Source organism: Bactrocera oleae, chromosome 6 (assembly GCF_042242935.1).
Source record: "Bactrocera oleae isolate idBacOlea1 chromosome 6, idBacOlea1, whole genome shotgun sequence".
Lineage (NCBI taxonomy): Eukaryota > Metazoa > Arthropoda > Insecta > Diptera > Tephritidae > Bactrocera > Bactrocera oleae.
Window position 1 is genome coordinate 59784740 of NC_091540.1, and position 20977 is coordinate 59805716.

At 36.7% G+C, this 20977-nt stretch overlaps 1 protein-coding gene across 3 annotated transcripts; it reads right to left on the reverse strand.

Annotated features, from left to right (window-relative positions):
* Window positions 1-1616: 1616 nt before the first annotated feature.
* On the reverse strand, window positions 1617-20367 carry LanB2 (laminin subunit gamma-1). Of its 3 annotated transcripts, none has more exons than XM_014238289.3 (16): window positions 20198-20367; window positions 11685-11991; window positions 8838-8971; window positions 8607-8734; window positions 8226-8530; window positions 7812-8121; window positions 6926-7337; window positions 4592-6868; window positions 4311-4518; window positions 4145-4248; window positions 3933-4066; window positions 3748-3863; window positions 3589-3675; window positions 2612-2782; window positions 2424-2553; window positions 1617-2354 (listed from the first exon to the last, which is right to left on the reverse strand). In XM_014238289.3, exons 2-16 carry the CDS (start codon window positions 11847-11849, stop codon window positions 2143-2145), a joined length of 4893 nt encoding a protein of 1630 aa, XP_014093764.2. In that variant the 5' UTR covers window positions 11850-11991; window positions 20198-20367; the 3' UTR covers window positions 1617-2142. The 3 variants fall into 3 exon arrangements, with proteins under 3 accessions (XP_014093764.2, XP_036214780.2, XP_069968228.1); XM_036358887.2 differs by having other exon boundaries at window positions 20273-20362; XM_070112127.1 differs by having other exon boundaries at window positions 20268-20289.
* Window positions 20368-20977: the final 610 nt, after the last annotated feature.

The window sequence follows — 20977 nt, forward strand, 5'->3', positions numbered from 1 at the left end:
TTAATAAAATTTAAGAGGCAAGGTCTTTAATAATAGTTAAACAGTTTTAAGACTATTTAGATCACTTGTTAGTAAATAAGAAATGTGTATATAGTTAGCTGTAAGGTTCTCGAAGATAAGAATGACCACTGATCTAATGACAATCATTGACCATGTAATCGGAATGGTCACGAATTTTTATCCCTACAACGTCTGTCACCACTTGTAAGCGTTCTACAAAAATATTTGGGGAATGTTTTATGTTTTGTGGTCTAGCTTTTAAAAGACATATGAGTAGACGGGTATTAAGGGGCACACCTCGTGTGACAGCTTAAAGAAAAAGCGATTGTTGGGAATTAAAAAAATAAAAACTACTGTATCAATTGTTTTAAAAATTGGAAGGTATAAATATTTTTGAGTTACACGTGATCTCCGACGTCGCTAAAAAAAGTCATCCACTATTCCGGCTTTCTTTCTCTCTAAAAGATAATGACCGTACAATATGCTATGGTAAAAAAAAGTGAGAAAATGACGGTGTTTGAAAAAAATGTTTACCAAAGTTTTGGTTTTTTTGGCCGGTCAAAATAGAACACCTGTTCGTTGTGGTACCTAAAACTCCTATATAAAAGATCATAAGACTCTTTCAAATCGACAAAGCGCTTTGAGTTTACCACAAATTTGTTGAAACGGCTAATGTCAGTTTCATCTGTGTCTTCTCGTTCTCGTAAGACTACCGAGATGTTTCAGTCCCTGTCTTGCAAAGTATGGACAAAGGAAAAAAACTTTGACAACTAGCTTCCAAAAAGATGTTTAGCCTTACCGCATGAATGCCCATTGGGCAGTGTCCAGTAGGAAACCCTACGATTGTATCAAGATGAACTTTGCTAAGGGCAAGTAGTTCAGTAGATCTGCTACGATCTACTCTAAGCCAAAAAGATTTCGCGGTCGCACAGTAGCTAGTCGTCGACCAGTGCCGGCAAAGCCGTCTTTCCTCTGCCTAGCTCATCCTCGTTGCAGTCGGCACCGATTGCGCTGTGACCAGGCACCCAAATGAGTGCGCGAACTTGTCCCTAAATTCGTTAGATATCGCTCCGAAATTTTGCACAGGTCCTGATTCTCTCTAAATCTGCTATAGCACACAATATATCTGCCATACAGACAGAACGATCAAAATTAAGTTCTTGTTTGAAAATCTTTTTTTTATTTGACAAGATATCTTCACGAAACTTGGCATGGATTATTGCCAATAGCAGCGCTTTCATATCCGAAGAAATTTTCTAGATCATACCATTATAGATTACCATACAAACAGAACGATTAAAATCAAGTTCTTGTATGGAAACTGTATTTATTGTTCGGCGATCCTTTCGAGGCTCTTGTTTCGGGATAAAGGATACAAATCATGTTTGGTATAAGGACGTGTCAATTAAGAGTGCGCCTAAACACTGCAGTGCTTGAAGTTTTATCGCAGTTCCGAACTGCTAACGAGATTTAAAAGTTTTTTTAATCTAAAATGTGCGCATTTGATATTCTGGGGTTGTTCGTAATGAATATTTAGCCTTAATTATTTCTATAAACTAAACTTATCTCATAAACCTACTTAAGCATCCATATGTAGTAATAAAACAGATTTGAAATTTTTTATTTAATAATTATTATTTATTTATGTAAAAAACATTACATTTTCGTGTTGCTTGTTTTAATTGACAATTGTTAATACAGAGTTTTAGGGTTTTAGTAAATAATATTGCATTTAATTGGTTGTTATAAGGAATGAAAACATGCAAAAATATTTGTTGGCTTATTTTTTTTTTTTTAGTATTTTTCTTGTTTGAGCTTGGTTCACTACGAGGATAACAACTTACAGAGAGAAAGAGAGTGCACATACATAAAAAAATTAGATTTTAAAAATATATTTTAAAGCTTAAAACTTAATTACTTTTTCACTAAAATATTTTCATACTAGAAACTATAAGGTATTTTTGGATTTTCGTCAACGTATTACGCACAGCTCTCTGCCTGCGAAGGCGCCCACAATGGTAGAGTGTCAAATCCATACGATTATGAGTGTTTGTTTGTTTGTTTTGTTTTTGGGCTTGATTCTATGGTCAGTTGGTAGTTTTGATTAATTACTTGGGCAGTGTTTATCGATGCTCGCATCGTTTATGGCTCGAGACGACTACGTGAATAGCAATCGTTGGGCAGGGCTTGAGCTATTGCACGTATATTCGCCACTTGCTCCTCCAAATCGTACAAATCTTTTTCGTATTTGTCGATCCACTTCTTCTGTGCATTGCGCAAATCGCGGAACTTCTCAATGCGTCCAGTCAAATTGACACGATTCAACTCCAGCTCCACCGAATCTAGGCGATTTTCTACGTGTTGAGGAGAAAGCATGTTCAAGTGTTAATATCAAAATAGCAACGAAAGTACTTTGAACTAACCGAGTTTATCCAAATCTTCCACATTAATGTCCTTGAGATTCTCCAATTCCTCTTTAATGTCATCCAGTTCTTGTATGGACTTGTCAATTTGGGTTCGTGCCTCTTCTGCGCCGGCCTTGGCTTGACCAACCTGGAATAGATAATTTTTGTTTACTTTCCGCTTTATATTTCCACAGTTTTATGCTTACATTTCGCTTGGCATCATCCACCAGATTGTCGTCTTTGTTGGCCGTTTTATCCAATTTGACTATACTGCTCTCGGTGATCTGTACGCGGTGATTGAGTTGTTCGGCTTCATCGCGCAGCTTGCGTGCGTTTACTTTGGTATCGTTAGCTTTCTTGCGTATTATTTCGGCGTCCTAAAGTAGGGAATATACAAGTATGTATACAATTTTGATTATGGTGTATTACAAGAAATATGTACAGCAACTTTCATTGACATATGGATATTTCAGAAAATGTGTGTACAGTAGTGTCCGTCTTCGAGGGAGTTTAACATATGTTTCAACTGTCGAAATTTAAGATCCGAGGTTCATGTACATTGCTTGCAGTAATTTCAGAATGACTAATTCAATCAAAGGTAACCTTAGTATGCTGAGATTATTCTGAAAACTTCAAGATTAATTTTTTCAGATAGTTCCCATTCCGGTGAGGTGAGGTGGAAACATCCTTCTCCTATTGCCTAGCCTTTGCAAGACTGAGGCTGAAACATCTCGGCAGTAATACCTTCCGCGAACCAGCAGACATAGCCGAAACTGACATTGGCCTTCTCAACAAATTTGTGATCGACTCAAAGCGGTCTCTATGATAAATTTTTATAGGATTTCTAGACCATTTAAACTAACCTAACCTAACACCATTCTGGCAAAAGTATAAAGTGCTCTGAGAGAGCAGAGCATTTGAATTTTATCGGCAGCATCCTGACAATGCGTCAAAGATTTATATCCTGAACCGTTGCAACCTAACCAATGTTAGATGATCTCCTTTTTTGAGCTGTGTGATTTGATTATATTGGAAGCTCTCCAAATTTTAAGCCGCTCTCTAATGAATCAGAGTTGCATAAGAAGATTTTTAATGTTGATCGTTTTAACTAATCACCGTTATGTACAAAAAGTTTTAAATTGTTTTCATATCCCTATTTATATGCCAATTATTGTAAACATACCTTCGATGCTTGTTCAGCATATTTCTCTTGTGCATGTTGTGCATTAGTCTTGGCTTCCAGTGCATTTTTATTGGCACCCATGAGAGCCTGGAGAAATAGTTATAAAAAAAATATTGTTACCAAAAACGAAAAACTAACGAAGACTAACAATTGTGTTACCTCGCCCGCCTGTCGAATTAACTGTTCGGCATTTTCGATTTCCTGCTCGATGCTGGGAACTGTCTTCAGCGCTAGATTAGCTTTTTCGGAGGATTTTTGCACATCAGCTTGGAAACCTATCGAAACAAAATGTTGTTATTTTCTTAAAAATATTTTCACCTAAGGAGTAATCAAGTCGCATTTACCTGCTAGTGTATGGTATGTGTTATTGGCTTCCTTTAGTGTGTTGTCGCCTTGCTCCACAGCTTTTGTGGCCTTGTCGAAGGCATCCTGAGCGCTCTTTAACAATTTTATATCGTCTTCCTTTTGCTCGTTCGCTCTAGATGTATTTAATTTGGGGAAAAAGAGTATAAAATAATATTTTTCTAGAATCAACAAGTTAGTAATTTGTACTAACCTCAGTATTATCAGGTCGGCAAGTTGATATTCGTCATCGAAATCGGCAAATATTTTACCGTTGCTATTGGATATGTCATTAACGCGTTCCAGTAGACGATCGGCCTAAGGAGTGGCATGTATATTTAAGTAATTAATATTAAATATTTGAAAAATAGTTCGTCTACCTCTTCATTGGCCTCTAACGCTTCTTTTTTCAACTTCTTGATGTCGATTTCGGGTGCCGTTAGTCCATTGACATCCGTTAACAATGTCAAGGCGGCATCGTAAACTTCATTTGCTTTACGAAGCGCTTCCTTAGTGGTCTGCGCAACATTGTTGAGCGATTGTTTTACGGTGTTCAACTCCAAACGCACCTCCGAACGTATTTCATCGCTATAAAATGGAGTATAATTATTTTTATAAGAAAGAGAGTTAAGGTCTGAGCCTAAACAAAATATTTACTCACCTAACTTTCTGTTGCAAGTTGATGGCGCTTTTAGCCAACTCGTAGGCTTTTTCCACCGCTTCATTAGCATCCTTGGCGTTCTTCAAGTCGACCTGAGCTTCCGCCTCCAAACGATCGGCTAATGCGCGTGCTTCACGTGATATCTCTGAGATTTGGTCTGATTGCACGCCGAATTCTAGAGACTTGTTCTTAGCCTTAGACAGCGCTTGTGCGCCATCGTCGTTTAGCAAATTCAAAGCTGTTTGTAGTTCGCTCTTTGCCGCCTCGATTATATCATGTGCGTTCGTGTAGTTTTGTCTGGCCTTTTCGATTTCATCATTCGCCTTATCTTGCAGTTCATCGCCAGATACCAGATGTGTACGTATATTGTTGAGACGTTTGTGTAGATCATCTAGTACTTCAGCGTAAGTTTGACCGCTTTCACCAGCACCATATTTCGCATCCGTTAAGAGAATATCAACCTTTTCTTGTACTGTCTTTAATTTGGCTTCGAATTCTTCATCGTTTGTGACGGGGGTGCGTGCAATCTCATCCAGCGTTGCACTGAGGTTGCTCAATTTAGCGCGATGTTCATTGGCTGCGTCTTGCACGAGATTATAGCAGTCCGGACAATCGATACAACCCAAATGACGATCGTATTTGTTCTCCTTACAACGATCACAGCGGCGTCCTTCAACGTTGTCATTACATGGGCATTGACCGTACTGATCACATTGGAAACCCTTGGAACCACTTTCATCACACTCACAAGCCTTACAACCCTCTTGTGAAAAACCATAATGATAAACCTTACACTGATCGCAATGTTGACCCACAACACCCGGCTTGCAGAAGCATTGACCAGTGAATTTATCGCAAGTGGAATTGTAACTACCAATAGGGTCGCACATACAATTCTCGCAGCCATTGCCAGACATTATATTGAAGTAGCCTGGTTGACATTCGCTGCAATCGCGTCCAATAATATTGGGTTTACAATGGCATTGTCCTGTTACTTGATCACACTGTGTAATACCGTCTTGATTTTGCTCTGTACCTGGCGGGTAGCAAGTGCAACGGTCACACTGACCATGCGGCAAAGCCAGAGGATCGCCAAAATGTCCTGGTAGACACTCATCACAATGCCTGCCGGCAGTATTATGTATACATTTGAGACATTCACCTGTGGTGCGGTTGCAATTGCCAACAGCATTAGGATCTACATTGCCGTTGCAATCGCAGGCTTTGCATGTCTGTACAGCGCCATAGAGACCAGTTGGATCGCCGAAGAAACCATCCGAACACATTTCACAACGTGCGCCATAATAACCAATTGGACACTCAGTACAGATAACGGTATCACCATTGATTTGCATGCAAGCGCCCTCATTGGGACAGGGACAACGTTTGCAATCGTATGGTGTGCCGCCCAAAGCATTGCCGTAATAACCCCTTGCGCACTGATCACAATTATCGCCTGCGGTATTATGCTGACAAATGCAGCGGCCAGTCTCCGAATCACAAATCTCGGCATGCCCGTTACAGTCACATGGTATACAAGGCATGAACGGACCACCACGTGCTGGACTATGACGATAGCCGGGAGCGCAAGACTCGCAAAACTGTCCCAAGTAGCCCTCGGGGCAAGTACATTGTTCAATCCAAGTGGCAGGCTGTCCAGCTGCACCGCGATGCGCCGTCTGCAATTCCACATCATCCAAAATAGCTTCACCTTGCACGGAGTAGGTAGCACGTATCTTAATCGCTGTCAGATTTGAGAGTATTGAGAGGAAGCCACGAGATGACTGGCTTGGTTGCCATTGGTAATCGCGATGCTCGTGTAGGCGGAATGAGTACTCTTTCACGCTTTGATCGGGCATGCCGTTGCCTTGACCAAAGATTGGCAGTGAAATCTTGGTGCCTGCACCCTCCAGAATAATATCACTAGCGCTGGTGCTCGGCGCAACTTGACCCACTAATTGTAGTTTGAACTTCAGATCGCGATTGTAGGAAGCGCGTTGATCGCCAAGGAAACGGTCTGGCGCAAGGAAGTAGATATATTCATTACCCTGTGCTGTCGTGCCAATACTACGACTATACTGATTGTATTTGATGTCCACATCACGATTGAAGAGGTCAATGGCGGTCCAACGTTCCTTGTGCTTGTTGAAGTTCGATGTTACCGATACAACGGAATAACCTGGCGCCGTTTGACACTCAGAGGTGTGACCGTAACAGAAGCAGGGCGTGCAACCGAATCGATTGGTCTGATCCAAATTGAAGAAGCCGGGTTTGCACCTAAAATAAAGTTCATATGAATATTTGCAGTGTAAATGTTTCAACGCCGTAACCTACTCATTGCAACGCTTTCCCTCCACGTTCTCCTTGCAGTGGCATATACCGCTGTTCGGATTACACGACGGCACATTGTCCGCCGAGCCGCGTGGATCACAACCGCAATGCTGGCAGCCATGTTGACCGAACTGATAGTAGTTGTTGTCGCAACGATCGCACTTCTCGCCGGTTACACCGGGCTTGCACTGACACTTGCCGTGACTGTTGCACTGCAGCGAGCGTGAGCCCACCGGATCGCAGTTACAGTTGATACAGTAGCCATCTTCGCGCATGTAAAAGTTTTCCTTGCAACGTTCGCAGTTGGGGCCATCGCGATTTTCACGACAATCCAAACAGTGACCACCGTGTCCAGTTAAATTGAAGAGATTCGCATCGAAGAAGCATTTGTCCGCAAAACCGTTGCAATTGCAAGCTGGAAAATGTGGAATTCAGAAAATCATTAAACTTGAATTGTCTGGCTACCTTCATTAAAGTCAGTGGTCGCTCATTTACAGTTAACAAAATACCAATTGGTCGTGTGAAAATTGAATCTATTCGTTTCAAGCGAATAGTCCCAGTGATGGTGTGCCTTTGGATGTACCCAAAATGCAAATACCGTTAGGCAGCTTAATATTATTGCCATGAAAAATAAGTAACTTTTATGCATTTTTGAACTTTTCACTTGCCTAGCATATGTGCTACTGCACCCAACTCATCATTTGCCACAAGCCAACATTGTCGCATAACGGCGCTTTAACTCAAGCTTCAATCTGATCTACACTATTGAAAACCACTACTTTTTATGGCGACACTGTGTAATCCTGTTTCTCAAGCATCACTCAAATTGGCAGCAATAAAGCGAGATAACTACAGCTTCGTCCCCTGTCGTGCTGCCGTCATAGCTTACCTTTACATTCGTTGACTTCCGTGGATGTTGCCCTTTTCCATTTGACGTCATTATAAAGTGGCAGACATTTTTCACAATCCGGTCCGTCGGTATTGTGACGACACTCACAGACTAAAGTGCGTTCGCCATGCATGCCGGTGCTGGCCACGCATTTGCTCGCATGGCCGTTACACTTGCAACGTGCGCCCACCGCAATATCGGAGATCGCATAAAAATATGATTTGAGTACTTGTGGATCGTAGAAGAGCTCATCACCGAATGTATTGAGACGATCCAAGGTGATGCGTATATCGGTGGCGGTAACCCATTCCTGCGTGGTGAGAAAAAACACAAGAGAGATTGCAAGTATTAAGTTAAGATGAAAAAAAGAAAATTTCATTGCATTCGGTGCTGTATTTGTCTCGCATTACTCACCTGCAATTCGCTGCTGCGTTCGAAAATGATACCACTCGGACGTCCCTCTAGTGTGGAGAAAGCAATTTCACCATCACGCAACGGCGAAATGTCACTGTATTCGCTGGTGCAGAGCGCATGTGCTTCGACTTCACCCTTTAGAATGGCACGCGAATCGGTCATCGAATATGTGTCGCGACAATCAGCACTATAATATTGATACGGTATCCATTCACTGCTCTCCGAGGTGCGCTTATAAATGGTAAACGATTCGGGTCGCGGCGAACGGAAGAGTATGCGCACATAGGTGATATCGTATGACTTGCCTGCAAACAAAGAGAAGAGAGTCGAAAGTTTGAAGAACTACTTATAGCATAATAAACGCTGTCTTTATACACTAACCCAAATGCAATGTCAAATTGACATGGTTCGGGTGTTGTATGCCCTCATACATTGTTTCGGACTGCCACCATGTGGGATTCTGTGGATCATGAAGATCGGTGAGAAACGCTGGGTGATGATCTTCATATCTAAAATATTAGAATTATTGTTGTAAATATTTGTAGATAGATTGAATGGTTTGCGCCTCTTTAATTTAGAGTCGCGTTCTCTCTGGTGAATCATTTGACTTACCTACAGATTTCACAGTTTTTGTGATAGGGGTTCATAGTTTGTATACAAAAGTGATTGTCGCCATTCTCTCCGCAAGTGTTTGTTGCCTCAATTTGTAGTTGGTAGGCGGCGTTTATAAATTCCGGCATACATCTCTACGAAAGGTAAAAAGAGAAAATATGTTATATATGCTCTTTCTTTAATATTATTAATAGGTGAAGAGTATTGATCATTACGTATATGGTAACAAATGAAGCAATATGAGAAACCCAGGAATAAAATTGTACTAAGACATTTTCCAAAAACAAACCTTCCCGGGTCGGGCACCTTATATTTTTCATTATTATTGCGTAGTTTAGCATCTAAACATACCGACATCGACTAACACTCGCGTCTAATCCCTACTATTTTAAACCTACCTATTTTAAAATAGTGTTTAATGTCGTGTAATAGCAAGGACATAGATTTACTTATTCTTAAACTTTGTAATGATCCAATACGAGGTGTGAAATTCCTCCAACAAAAAGGTATTGAAGAAGCTAAATTTCATTATTTTCGTTCAACTATTCATGGGAGATGCATTCTTTTATAAGTCAAAAGAAATTTTCTGCAGAAAATATTCCAGCAACTAAAAAAAGAGCGAATAGATGCTCACCTAAATTTTTCTTTCGCTCGCACTTGGCTCTGTCGAAGTCTTAGACAGAGAAAGTAGTCCAAGTGTGGAGCTCTGGTTAAACCACTAATGGAACAGTTTTTCGGGATATGAGACGATACAGATTCTGTCTTTTTCTGACGTCGCTATAATTGTACTTATGTTTCCTTTTCTGCCCTGCTCTGCTTTCATGGATTAAATATATAAGATAATTGAATGCGTTTGGGAATAAACAAGTACCACGATAATTTTAAAGATCTTATTGTAGACTTCTTTTTCTATTCCGGAAACAGTATAGAGATCGCAAATAGTATTGCAATGTGGTGTATAATCGAATATATGCATTCGTTTCAGGCCTGAAAGTATTAATGGTATACTAAGAGATCAGGAAGGAAGAGAAGGCTACTCTTGAATTACATATATCGAGTGATAAGTACTGTCTTTCATTTTGTGTACTCTCATACTCGAGTCAATTTATCTATGCAGTTAGTTAACCATTTTAGCTATATAAAACTTTCATAAATGTATAAGCAGTATTACTACTAGGGTTCTAAACTTTTCTATCGGTTATCGAAAAGCACAGACAAGAGCATAGTGTCAGAGTTGTGACTGGACGCATAAAAAGTGTGAGACTACTTTTTTATCGGCTCGTAGTGTAACACTGCCAGTAGCAAAATTGTAGTTTTTTTAGAAGATATATATTTATGAACAAGAGACTGTTCAGGACATGTTGAATATTTTATGACTAAGCAACAATAAAAAAATCAAAATATGAACGATATAAAGAGAAAGCTTCATAGATTTATAGCGTGACAGCCCTCTTCCGTGGATTGTGAGTTCAAATATACAATTTAATTAATATTAATGTCAGCCACACGTCACACTAGCTGACTGAGAGTTTTTGTTGTTTCACCGCGCTCGGAATTACCCCACGCATTTCAAGAGACAAACCTTTGACAACTTAACATTTAAATTATGATACGTGTGATGACAATATTTTGATCGCACTCCACTATTCGGGAACAAAGTGGTCAATTACAATAAATTAGATTGTTTGAGTCAAAATAATTAGAATTAATTTACACAAACATATTTGTCAACAATAAAATTTAAAAGTCTAGTCTACATTTGTGGAGTATATGGTATAAATATGTACATATGTATGTATTTATTAGTTCCGAATACAAGTACTTTTTCTGATTTAGATAATTGTACAGAGAAAAGGAAATTGAGAGCATCGAAGGGCAGCGTAGGGTTCTTAAGAGGTTATGGGACGAATGCGTATAATTCTGGTATGGAAATGTGTGCATATGTATGTGTATATATACAATTCCTATTTTTGCTGTTTATATTTCAGAGGTTGATATTGTTTATATATGAACTTTTTATAAATAACCATAACCTCAAATCGCATTAACTAAAAATATCGAATGGTCGAAATGATCAAAAATAAAATCTATTGTACTATTGACGATAAATATATGTTCTTCAAATTGCGAATTTTTTGCACAATAAGAGATAAATATTACAAATTACAGTAAAATTAAAATTTTTTGCTAAACTCTTTTTGAAAATAAACACAATCTCGATGTGTTAATGTTAAAGCTGTGTTCTAATATCCGCTTTGTGGTTCGTATGGCGCCCTCCAAGAATCTCTTCTATGTCTAGAACATTCAGTTTGGATTAAAATACATCGTTTCTGACTATTTTATACTATCTGGTGTCAAGGAATATATCCAGAAAATATTGACTAATGGCGCCCAATACTACCCGTACAAATTTTTAAATCATTTATATAAGATATTTTCCGTGGTTTTCCTGCAAAAAGTTGTAACTTAAATATATAGATATAAGAATATACCTATATTCAAAATTTTTTAACGACGTTAAGTATGTAGAGCTTGCTAATGACTATTTAACCGGAGAGTTGTAATTTGAAACACGAAAAGTGCTTTACTCAGCTATTTGAGACAAAAAAATGGCGAAATTAGGTAATGACTTATATTCCATAAGGTTCCATCTATTTATATTTAAAAGCGCTTATCTCAAAGATCAATTATTTTAACCATATAAGTTGAATTTGGATTTGCCTTAAGAAACAATGAGGTGTGGAGTATAAAAGAACCAATTCTTTTTATTTCCAATAATAATAAGTATATTTTTATAATACAAAATATGTTAAGGTGTTTTTTTTTTTAAATAATCTATTGGCTTACTTGCGGTCGTCCATATTGGTCGTAGCATTCCAACGCAGGCATAAAGGTAGTGCCATGCCCCACAGCAGTTGTTGTTGGCGCATGTTGCATGAATAGACACAGCAGCAAAGTGCCACATAGCAGTTGCCTTCGCAGGGCTAAGAAACTCCATTTATTTAGTCTCATCTTTGACAATTGCACTTTGGCGCAATTCTATGATTTTAAATTCGTTGATATTTGTTTTTATTTTAATTATCACACTCTTTCTTTTCAACAGTTATTGTTTTGCTAACGCATTTTAACACATTATTGCAAAGTCTTTTATTTTCTGCAAAGATTTTGAAAAGCAAATATTCGTAATTAATTATTGAACACGCGATTTGATGGCAGGTGTGAATTGTGAGTATTTGCAGGTTTTGGTTTAAAATAAATTTTGTTTCAGATAACTGATCAATGTGTGTGTGTGTGCTCATATACATATTTGTGTGTAAGTATGCAGATATTCACATCTGTTTAACATATTTATGAATAATGACTCATAAGCATTTTCATTTAGTTTAAGGAAAATCTGAAAATCACTGTTTTTGTGTATGTGAGAAATAGTGTCTCAATAAATTACACACAAAAATTAAAAGTGTTGTTATCTATCCCTCTGACAATATCAAATTTATTATCTAAAATATTAAAAGAATTTCATAACTTATTTCTTTTAAACTACATAGTTGCCATTCTTAAATTTTATTTCGAATTCGACCAGCATTTTAATTCAATAATTCTACGGATGATTCGATAACAGCGCTAAGTGTCTTATAAGTTGAAAGATAGTACTTAAGGGGCACACAAAGTGTGAAAAAAAAAAAAATCTTTTCTCAAATTTCGATAGGTTATATTCTTTTAAAAATAATATACAAAAATTTTAACACGATATCTCAAAAAGTTTTTGATTTACAGCTTTCTAAAGTGTAGCCGCTCAGTTAAATCACTTCCATCAGTTTACACACGTTTTTCTCAAAACTACAAAATATGCTTAAGTGTTTACTCTTACGTATTCTGATATCGTTACTAGTGCCTTGAAAAAGAAAACTGTTAGCTCTGCTCTCTTCCTATTGGATTATATGCGAATAGATGAGGTACTAAACGAACACAAAAGAAAATATCTCGTATTATAAAGAGGACTCGTGTGTTTATTGAATATACAAATTTAATGTAAGTGTAATATATATGGATATATACTCGTATAAGATTTAGAGGTGTATCTATAGCTTGTAAGTGGAGACTATCATTTCAAGGCAATCGCTCGAATAACTTTGTATATACTCTTATATATATTATTAAATTATACGCTTTGGAACTTGGAAAGCTAGTATCTGCTGTCATTTTGACATTGCAACTTTTTTTTTAACGTGTGCGCAGAGTCTAAACATAGATATAAATGTACATATTCATTTTTGATTTCATTCAACAGGAATAAACAAACAAAAAAATCGTACAAACAAAGAAACCGCAAGAGCAAGAACTTAAAATTGAAAATGAAAACAAGAAAAAATTAAGTAAACAAACATTTGTTAAAATTAAGCAACTCCCGCAAGACCAGATGGGCTGTGACTCGCACGCTTAGATAAATATACATATTTATACTTGTAAGGTATTCTTAAATATTTAGACTTATATAATATATGTGTACATACATACATATGTTGGTATGAATGTATGTTATTTAAGAATTAAGAAGTTTGAAAAAGAAATTTACATGCGCATTTTATGAGGGTTGCTTGAGAAGTCAATGCCTTCTTGAATAACTCACTTAGTGACGTTTAATGCAACGCTGTTGCTTCTCAGTTCAATTGGCACTCTGTTTGACAGTTGATAAAATTATAAAACTTTGAAAATTTGTAAGAAAGAGAATGAAAAGAACTTCTGGTGCCTATAAAACATGATGATTAATATGAGTTTTTTTGATTTTTTTCTTAGAGTATTTTAACGAGTTCTCGTGGTATCCACCGGTAATTTTTTTTCAAACATATTAAAGAATTCTCGACGAATATTGTGGCCACTCGGACTCAGAGAACATATAGTTCTCTATACCACGAGATACTCTCGAAGGTGTTACCGAAAGTTAAACCACCTCGATTGTTGCATATGAAGAAATAACAGATTCTTAACCAGAATCGGTGGTTTAACCTTAGCTCAAAATTTCAGTATCTTAAAATAAGAAAAACAACTTCGTCGCATATTAAAATTGGAAAATTTCTTTACATCAGATATTGCCTAGCAAATACAATAATGGATATTGCATTATCGGTTTAAAAAATTAACGGAACTGTGGATCTGAACTGAGCTGAGCAAGTTGTTTTACTATTTTGATTGTATCAGTTATTGTACCAAATTGAGTGAACCTTGTATGTTACTATATACAAGTGGCTGAATTTTATAATTAAAACTGGACTGTGTTAAGATATGAAATAAAAGTCTGTCAAAAAGATGGCATAAAACATAAGTACAGTGGTATATTTACAAAAGTATTTGAAATTGATTGAATATAGCGATATAGTCAGCATTATCCTATATACTAATATGTACGGATGTACAGATATGTCTAACTGTATGTACCCACAACATTTCCGACGAGTGTCTGAACACACTTCGGACCACCAATGGCTGTTGATGATTTCATTTCTTTATGCCATTTTTGATTGACTGCAAATCAGTAAAGCAAATGTGCAAACAAACAGACGCAAGCGTGTTGTGAATTAAAAATATTGTTTTTAACGTACACACATATACATATGCATACAGGCATACATGTGCGCAGATACCTAGATACCAGATTACATTAGAACGGCGCGAAATGTGTGCACAAGAAATTTGGGCTTGATGAGATTATAATGTTTTTTAAATGCAGTGACGCGATCGCTAACTGAGGCCGGTTGTCATAAAAATTTCGCGAATTTAAGTTTCTAAATGTGTTTATGTGTGTGGCACAAGTGCGAATTCCAGCATTTTAAGTTGTAACTTTAGTGCAATTTTTATTAAAACATTGCAACGCTTAATTGCAGCGGATCAGAGCTATTGTAGCAGAATGCAGGACCGACAAATCTGTATAAATATTTAAGAATGTGTGTATATATGGGCAAACATATGTATCGGCATCTCTGTGTGTGGTATATATAATATGTTCTCACTCATATATATACATATGTATGTAGTCATTGTGTACATTTCCGCCGCAACAGATGTGGTGATATCATCTTTATTCCAACATTTGGCTGTAGTGTTTTGCTATGGAGACTTGCAGATTTATTTTGGAGCGATCACGTAGCCTTTGTCGAGTATAAAAAGAGAATTGGGCATACTATATTTATATCCATAGTAAATTATATAAGCTATTAAAGGATTGTGCACCTTAAATTTAGATCCATTATAGTAGATAATTGAGTTGCCAATTGAATTGTGAAAAAATGCTCTTCATTTTGGAGAAAGAGAATAAAGCTTTCGCTTCGAAAATGTCAGTAAAATGCCTAATCCTAAATGTAGGCAGTATGAAAGACTACGGAGAAGCTATTTTACATACAAAAATGAGATATCGGTATTGTTTCAAGATCATTGAATCGGCATGATCACCAAAGGAATATTAGACTTAAAAAAAATTTTAGGACTACTAAAAAGAAACTTACGAAACCAGTAAGCCTATGGAAATTAAAAAAAATATATATAGTAAGAATCAGAAACATTCTGAAAGGGCCAGTTAGGATAACAGATAATCGATAATAATTGGGATCACTTTTATTTCAAAACAAGTCAAAGTTATGGTGAAAAATGTTTTAATTATATGGAAGAGTTAATTATAGTTGCGGCTTATATGAATGATAAATATATTTATTCTACTATTTGAGTAGAATCCCAAGATTATGGTAAATGAAAAATCACTAATTTGTTCATGAGTAAAACATCAGAGAGTTTAGAGGTACATACGACTTAATACCTCATTGACGATCAAACAAAACATAAATATATGCCATAATAATATACGGTTCTCGAGAGTAGATTTCGACACTGTTACATCGTAAAAAAATATTTTTAAATGCTTGTGTGACTTCTGAGCTTTGGGTCAATGTGTCTTTTGATGTGAGACCTGATTATTGTTAAAGGTTTTGGGATAACAACTTTATCTAAGTTTGATGCTTTTTCTAAGTTTAGAACGAAGTTTGTAACACCCGGAAGGAAACGTCGTAGACCCTATAAATGGAGAAGGATACTATATAAATGATCAGCGTGATGAGCTGAGTTGATTTAGTTATGTCCGTTCGTCGGTCTGTATATACGCGAACTAGTCTCTGAGTCGATCAGAAATTTCGCACACGTTCCTTTATCCCCAAGAAGCTGCTCATTTGTCGGAGACGCCGATATCGGACAAAAAAAACAAATAGCTGCCATACAAACTGACCGATCAAAATTAAGTTTTTGTATGGAAAACTTTTTTATTTGACAAGATATCTTTACGAAATATTGCACTGTAGCATGTCGCAGCCATAGAAATTTATTGATCAAAAATCTTTTTATATCCTTTTATGCTATAAGAAATGCACCTTTGAAAGGTATAATAGCTTCGGTGCAGCCGGTATATTATGTGAGTATATCCGTGAGCACAATTTTATTTGAAATTTTATATATATATATATTTATGTAAATATATATTTGCCTGTTTGTATGTATACCTGGTGGTTGCAATTTTTTTTCTTAAATACTCTCTAAAATGTTTACTATATGTTATTTTAGACATTTGTGAGATAAGGAAATAACGCTATATATATGTAGAGTATATACACTTATGTATTTTATGTGATCGTAGTGTAAACAATACTTAAAAATTTTAATATAAAAAATCAAAATGAAAAAAAAACTATGGTATCTATGCAAAACATATAGTTTTTCATTAAACTAAGTGTTTTTACATTTATATATGTATATGTATATATGGCATAATGGTCTTGATATATATTCTCATATGAGATATGGTGAATATGCGAGCAGTAAACCGATCGACTGGCGACATATCATATTCTTGTGTATGGCAAATAAGCACGGCCTTCTAAAACCGACAGCAAATGGAACTAAGCACAATCAGTGCGCACATACACAGATGCATTGAAGAAACTGTCATGTATATTTACACATGTAAACATTTATTTATTCAAAGTGGTCACATGTATGCGCTACAGACAGACTTGAGAACTTCAGGCTTGATAGTGTTTCATAAATCCCAAGCCATGATTAAGTAATCTCCGTACATATATATATATACTTTGTAAAAACAATTCATTAAAATCACACACATACATATCCAGAGAAACACACATAGCCGCAAAGGCGACTGTGAAACTGTAAGGAGCGTCGAAGAGGCAATGACTTTCATTCGGAACACACATCCGCTGATTTCGAATTTTATGTTTTTGCTTCGTTATTGTTTTAATAGTTCATATATTATAGTAGTAGTGGTTGTTGTTGTTGCTTTTGCTTTCTAAAGCGACACAGTCCAGTTCCTTTTCAGATAAGCGTTTTGAGGTTACGAGCATGCGTTATTGCATGAAACGAGTATTTGTTGGAACAGTGTGAGTGAGTGTGTATGTATATATAAATTTTATAATGTTTTTAGGAAACAAACATGGACCGATTTCGAAATACTTGGAAAAGCAGGGAAATGTGCTAATTTGGCAGGAAGTTGCAGAAATACTTCAAGAAAAGTCATCAGGGGTAGAAGAGCATTGCAAAACTCCCAATAGTTTTGATAAAAATAGTGATTCTATAAGGACCTTATATTTCTATAGCTTTTTCATTTTCAGATTTTGTAATTTTTTGCAACCTTAGTTTAGTAAATATATTATATTTACATTACTTCACAAAAAATGTTCTTAGCTGAATAAATAATAACTTTAGCTAGATGGGAAGGTTGAGAACCACCATGAAAGATTCCCAAAAGCTATTGAGAACCATGAAGCTTCTTTTCAGAGCTGTTCACTCTTTGTCGTTTCGAAATGTTAGATACTTCAAATCAGAAAACAACTGACAAAGAGAATACTGCAAGTATAGTAGGCTCGAAGATTTTTTATCCCACACTCTGGTAAATTCATTGAAGTCGCTAAATGCATATATACGAAAGATCTTAGAATGAAAGTAAGAGTTTAGAATCAAGAATATTTCGACATATTGACAAAAATATATGATCGGTATTTGAACGAACTGACGGCATGAACATTTTTTCGAATTCAGTAAACAGTTTTAAGTACAAGTTATGCTTTCAGACCGCGAAATTTAGCCAACTTCTTAACTCGAACTTGGACGACCGTCTTTAGCTATATGTAATTAAAGGTTCTGGAGGTTATTTTCGTTATCTGGCCAATACATATTCAGGTGAAGTATAATGCAATAATTTCGAGAGTTGATGTACGATTTTAGCCAGGTGGAACCAGCCTGGGCGCCAAGCCTCATAGGGCAATGTTACGTTGGAATAGTGTTGATGATGGACAGACGAATAAGCTTTTACTTTTAGGCAAAAGGGAACTTAGTAACATGGTAGAGGTAATCACAGGACGCCAATCCTTAAGATTCCATCTTTAAACAAATTGGTAAAGTGGACTCGGCGGAATACAGAGCATGTGGGACGGATTTTTGAGTGCCCAGCTTTTAGTCGGTAGAGACGGGATATTTTTCACGGCTTCCAATGTTCTCCTTTAAAAATCATTGGGCAGCTGGGGTGGAAAAAATCCACAAAATTGCTGGATAAGGCTAAATTGGTTACCACTTGTGAGCACAATGAGCATGGGTCTAATGATGCTCTAATGACGTCCGCCTGCGGTCTATCGCTCATGCGCCTCCCTTTTCAACCAACCCAACCCAATATAATTCGTTAGAAAAGGGTCCTATATTAAAAAAAGGTTTGATTGCTCCAACGGTATACCGAAACAGAAGAAATGAGGGGATCCCTGAAACACTTAAAGAGGCTACACATTTTATTCAATTATATTACATTGCCAGAGGATCTTCGAATTACAATTAATCCTTTCTTAGGGTCAATTTAAGTTTCGAGAGAAAAAATTGTTAAACCATTGAGATTTCATAGAAGATAAGCAACTTTAAAATATGAGCTTTTTAAGGATCATCATCCTATATATTTTGCGACTCTAGCACATAAATTTGATTAAATATTAGTTCAGGATCTATATTTCGTGGTATAAAATGTGGTTTATAGGATAGCCTTAGGCGATCGCGCAGAGTCGGCCACTGCCGTTTTTCTATTCTGAAAGAATATTTACTTAAACAACATATGTAGATATCTTTCTGTCACATTGTAATAGATATAAATCAAAACTCTACATCATCTTTACAAATTACTAAATTATTTGTATTAAAAACCATTTAACGCATTTCTCTTATTCTTTATTTCCACACCAACTTCATTACTGTTTATTCACGTTTGTTTTTGTCTTCTTCCGCGTGTGTTTTTCTGCAATTTTATTGTATGCTTTGTTTTTGTCAACACTTTTGTATTTTCTACACAGCGCTTCACACCTTTAAGCGTGATTGCCTATTGAGTAGTATCTACGCTGATTGGCGTGACACGGCGCTCTCAGCGGCACAGGTAACACTGAGGCGAGCAAGAGAAGTTTGGAGACTCGTGTGAGGCGATCACTTGACCGACCCTTGTTACTTCCTACAACTTCTTTGCTCACTGCGCTCGGCGCGCTCAGACACAAAAAGGTAGGGCAAATGCACGCGAAGTCGAAATCAAACGAAATGCGCCGGTGAACTATGTTTGTATGCATATAACAACAAAAAAAAAACATTATGTTTTATGTGCAAGTTGCGTTGTTGTTGTTGTAATGCAGTTTTTTCGTAGCATGCACTTATTTTTCACTTGTATTTTTGTTTTTTTCATCGTGTTTTCTTTGCTTTGCTTTTTTCGGTTGCACGGAATTTCGGTTCCACGAACTTAATATATTGACGTGTAATTGTAGACATTTTTTCGTTCAAAACTTTTCATATGCACGTAAATTTTGTATGCACACAAACACATGAACACAATTAAGCATGAATTTATTAATTTGAAATTTTAGGAATGGATTTTTTAGTTTTCGAAAAAAAATTTTGTTTTTTCGAATATGTTTTTTTTTAATTAATTAAAGCTTTTTGTTGTAAAATTTTTCTTTCTAGCGTTTTTAGTTCACTACAAACACATAAATATAGCAGATTTCATAGCAATGCAGATCCTCTATGGGTCACAGATACACGCACACTTATTAAATTTTCAATATTAAATTGGATTTCTGTTTCCTTTTAAGTTTCACAATTTTTTGTATTTCGCTTTGTACTTTCTCTTCTTCGCACTTTTGGGCCAAGAACCTTTTCCTGCGCTTCATACATGAGCAAAAGCCCGTTGGCCTGTCACCATTTCCGACCGATATCATTATTCACCCACACACACATACACACAAACACTTGTTATATACATATATATACTCTGAATAGCTCATTTGAACCTTCTTTGCTTGTCAGTGGTGCCACTGCTTTCAATTTTGTGTTTTTTTTCAATATTTTTTGTTTTTGTACTTCACCAGCAGCGCACCGAGCCGTCCCTTAACCAAAATCCAAACCGTTCCGTAGTTATCCGTGCGCTTGCTCCGCCGTCCAATGCTCAACTGATTTGTGTTGCTCGTCGTCGAGTCGCTTGTAACTCTACAAGATCCCGATTACGTTGCGCGCTGCCATGGGTTTGGTCACTGTGCCTGTTGCGCGCTGCCACCAAGCATATTCCCCTATACATATGCTTGTATGTACATATATATGTATGTAGTATATGTTTGTGTCTCGCCTCATGCCGCATCTCAGCGCTATGATTGTGACTTCTCACAAATCCATCCATAGTGCGATCACATGTTGCTGTTGTTTTTGGCACAATGTACAATAGTTTGTTTGTTGTTTTGTTTGCGCCGATTAATGAGTTTTGAGTTTGTTTTGTGTGTTGGCGGCATGTACTCAGCTCCGGTAGTATTTGATATCTTTGCAGTTATATATGTGTAAGTGTATGGTTGCCAGACCCCTTCACGACATTGGATCTTCGCAGATCGGTTGTTGTACCACAAGTACATGAGATAAACGTGTGAACCCTTGAGCATGCATTTGAATCTCTCGAAGTCAAATTTTTGTTTACTCAGCTTTTTCGCGTGACAAATCGTGTAGAATCTGGCATATTTTGCATTTTTAGAATTTATGTTCTGTTGAAAACTTTTATTTTGCAGAATTTCTAACGTAATGCCTTT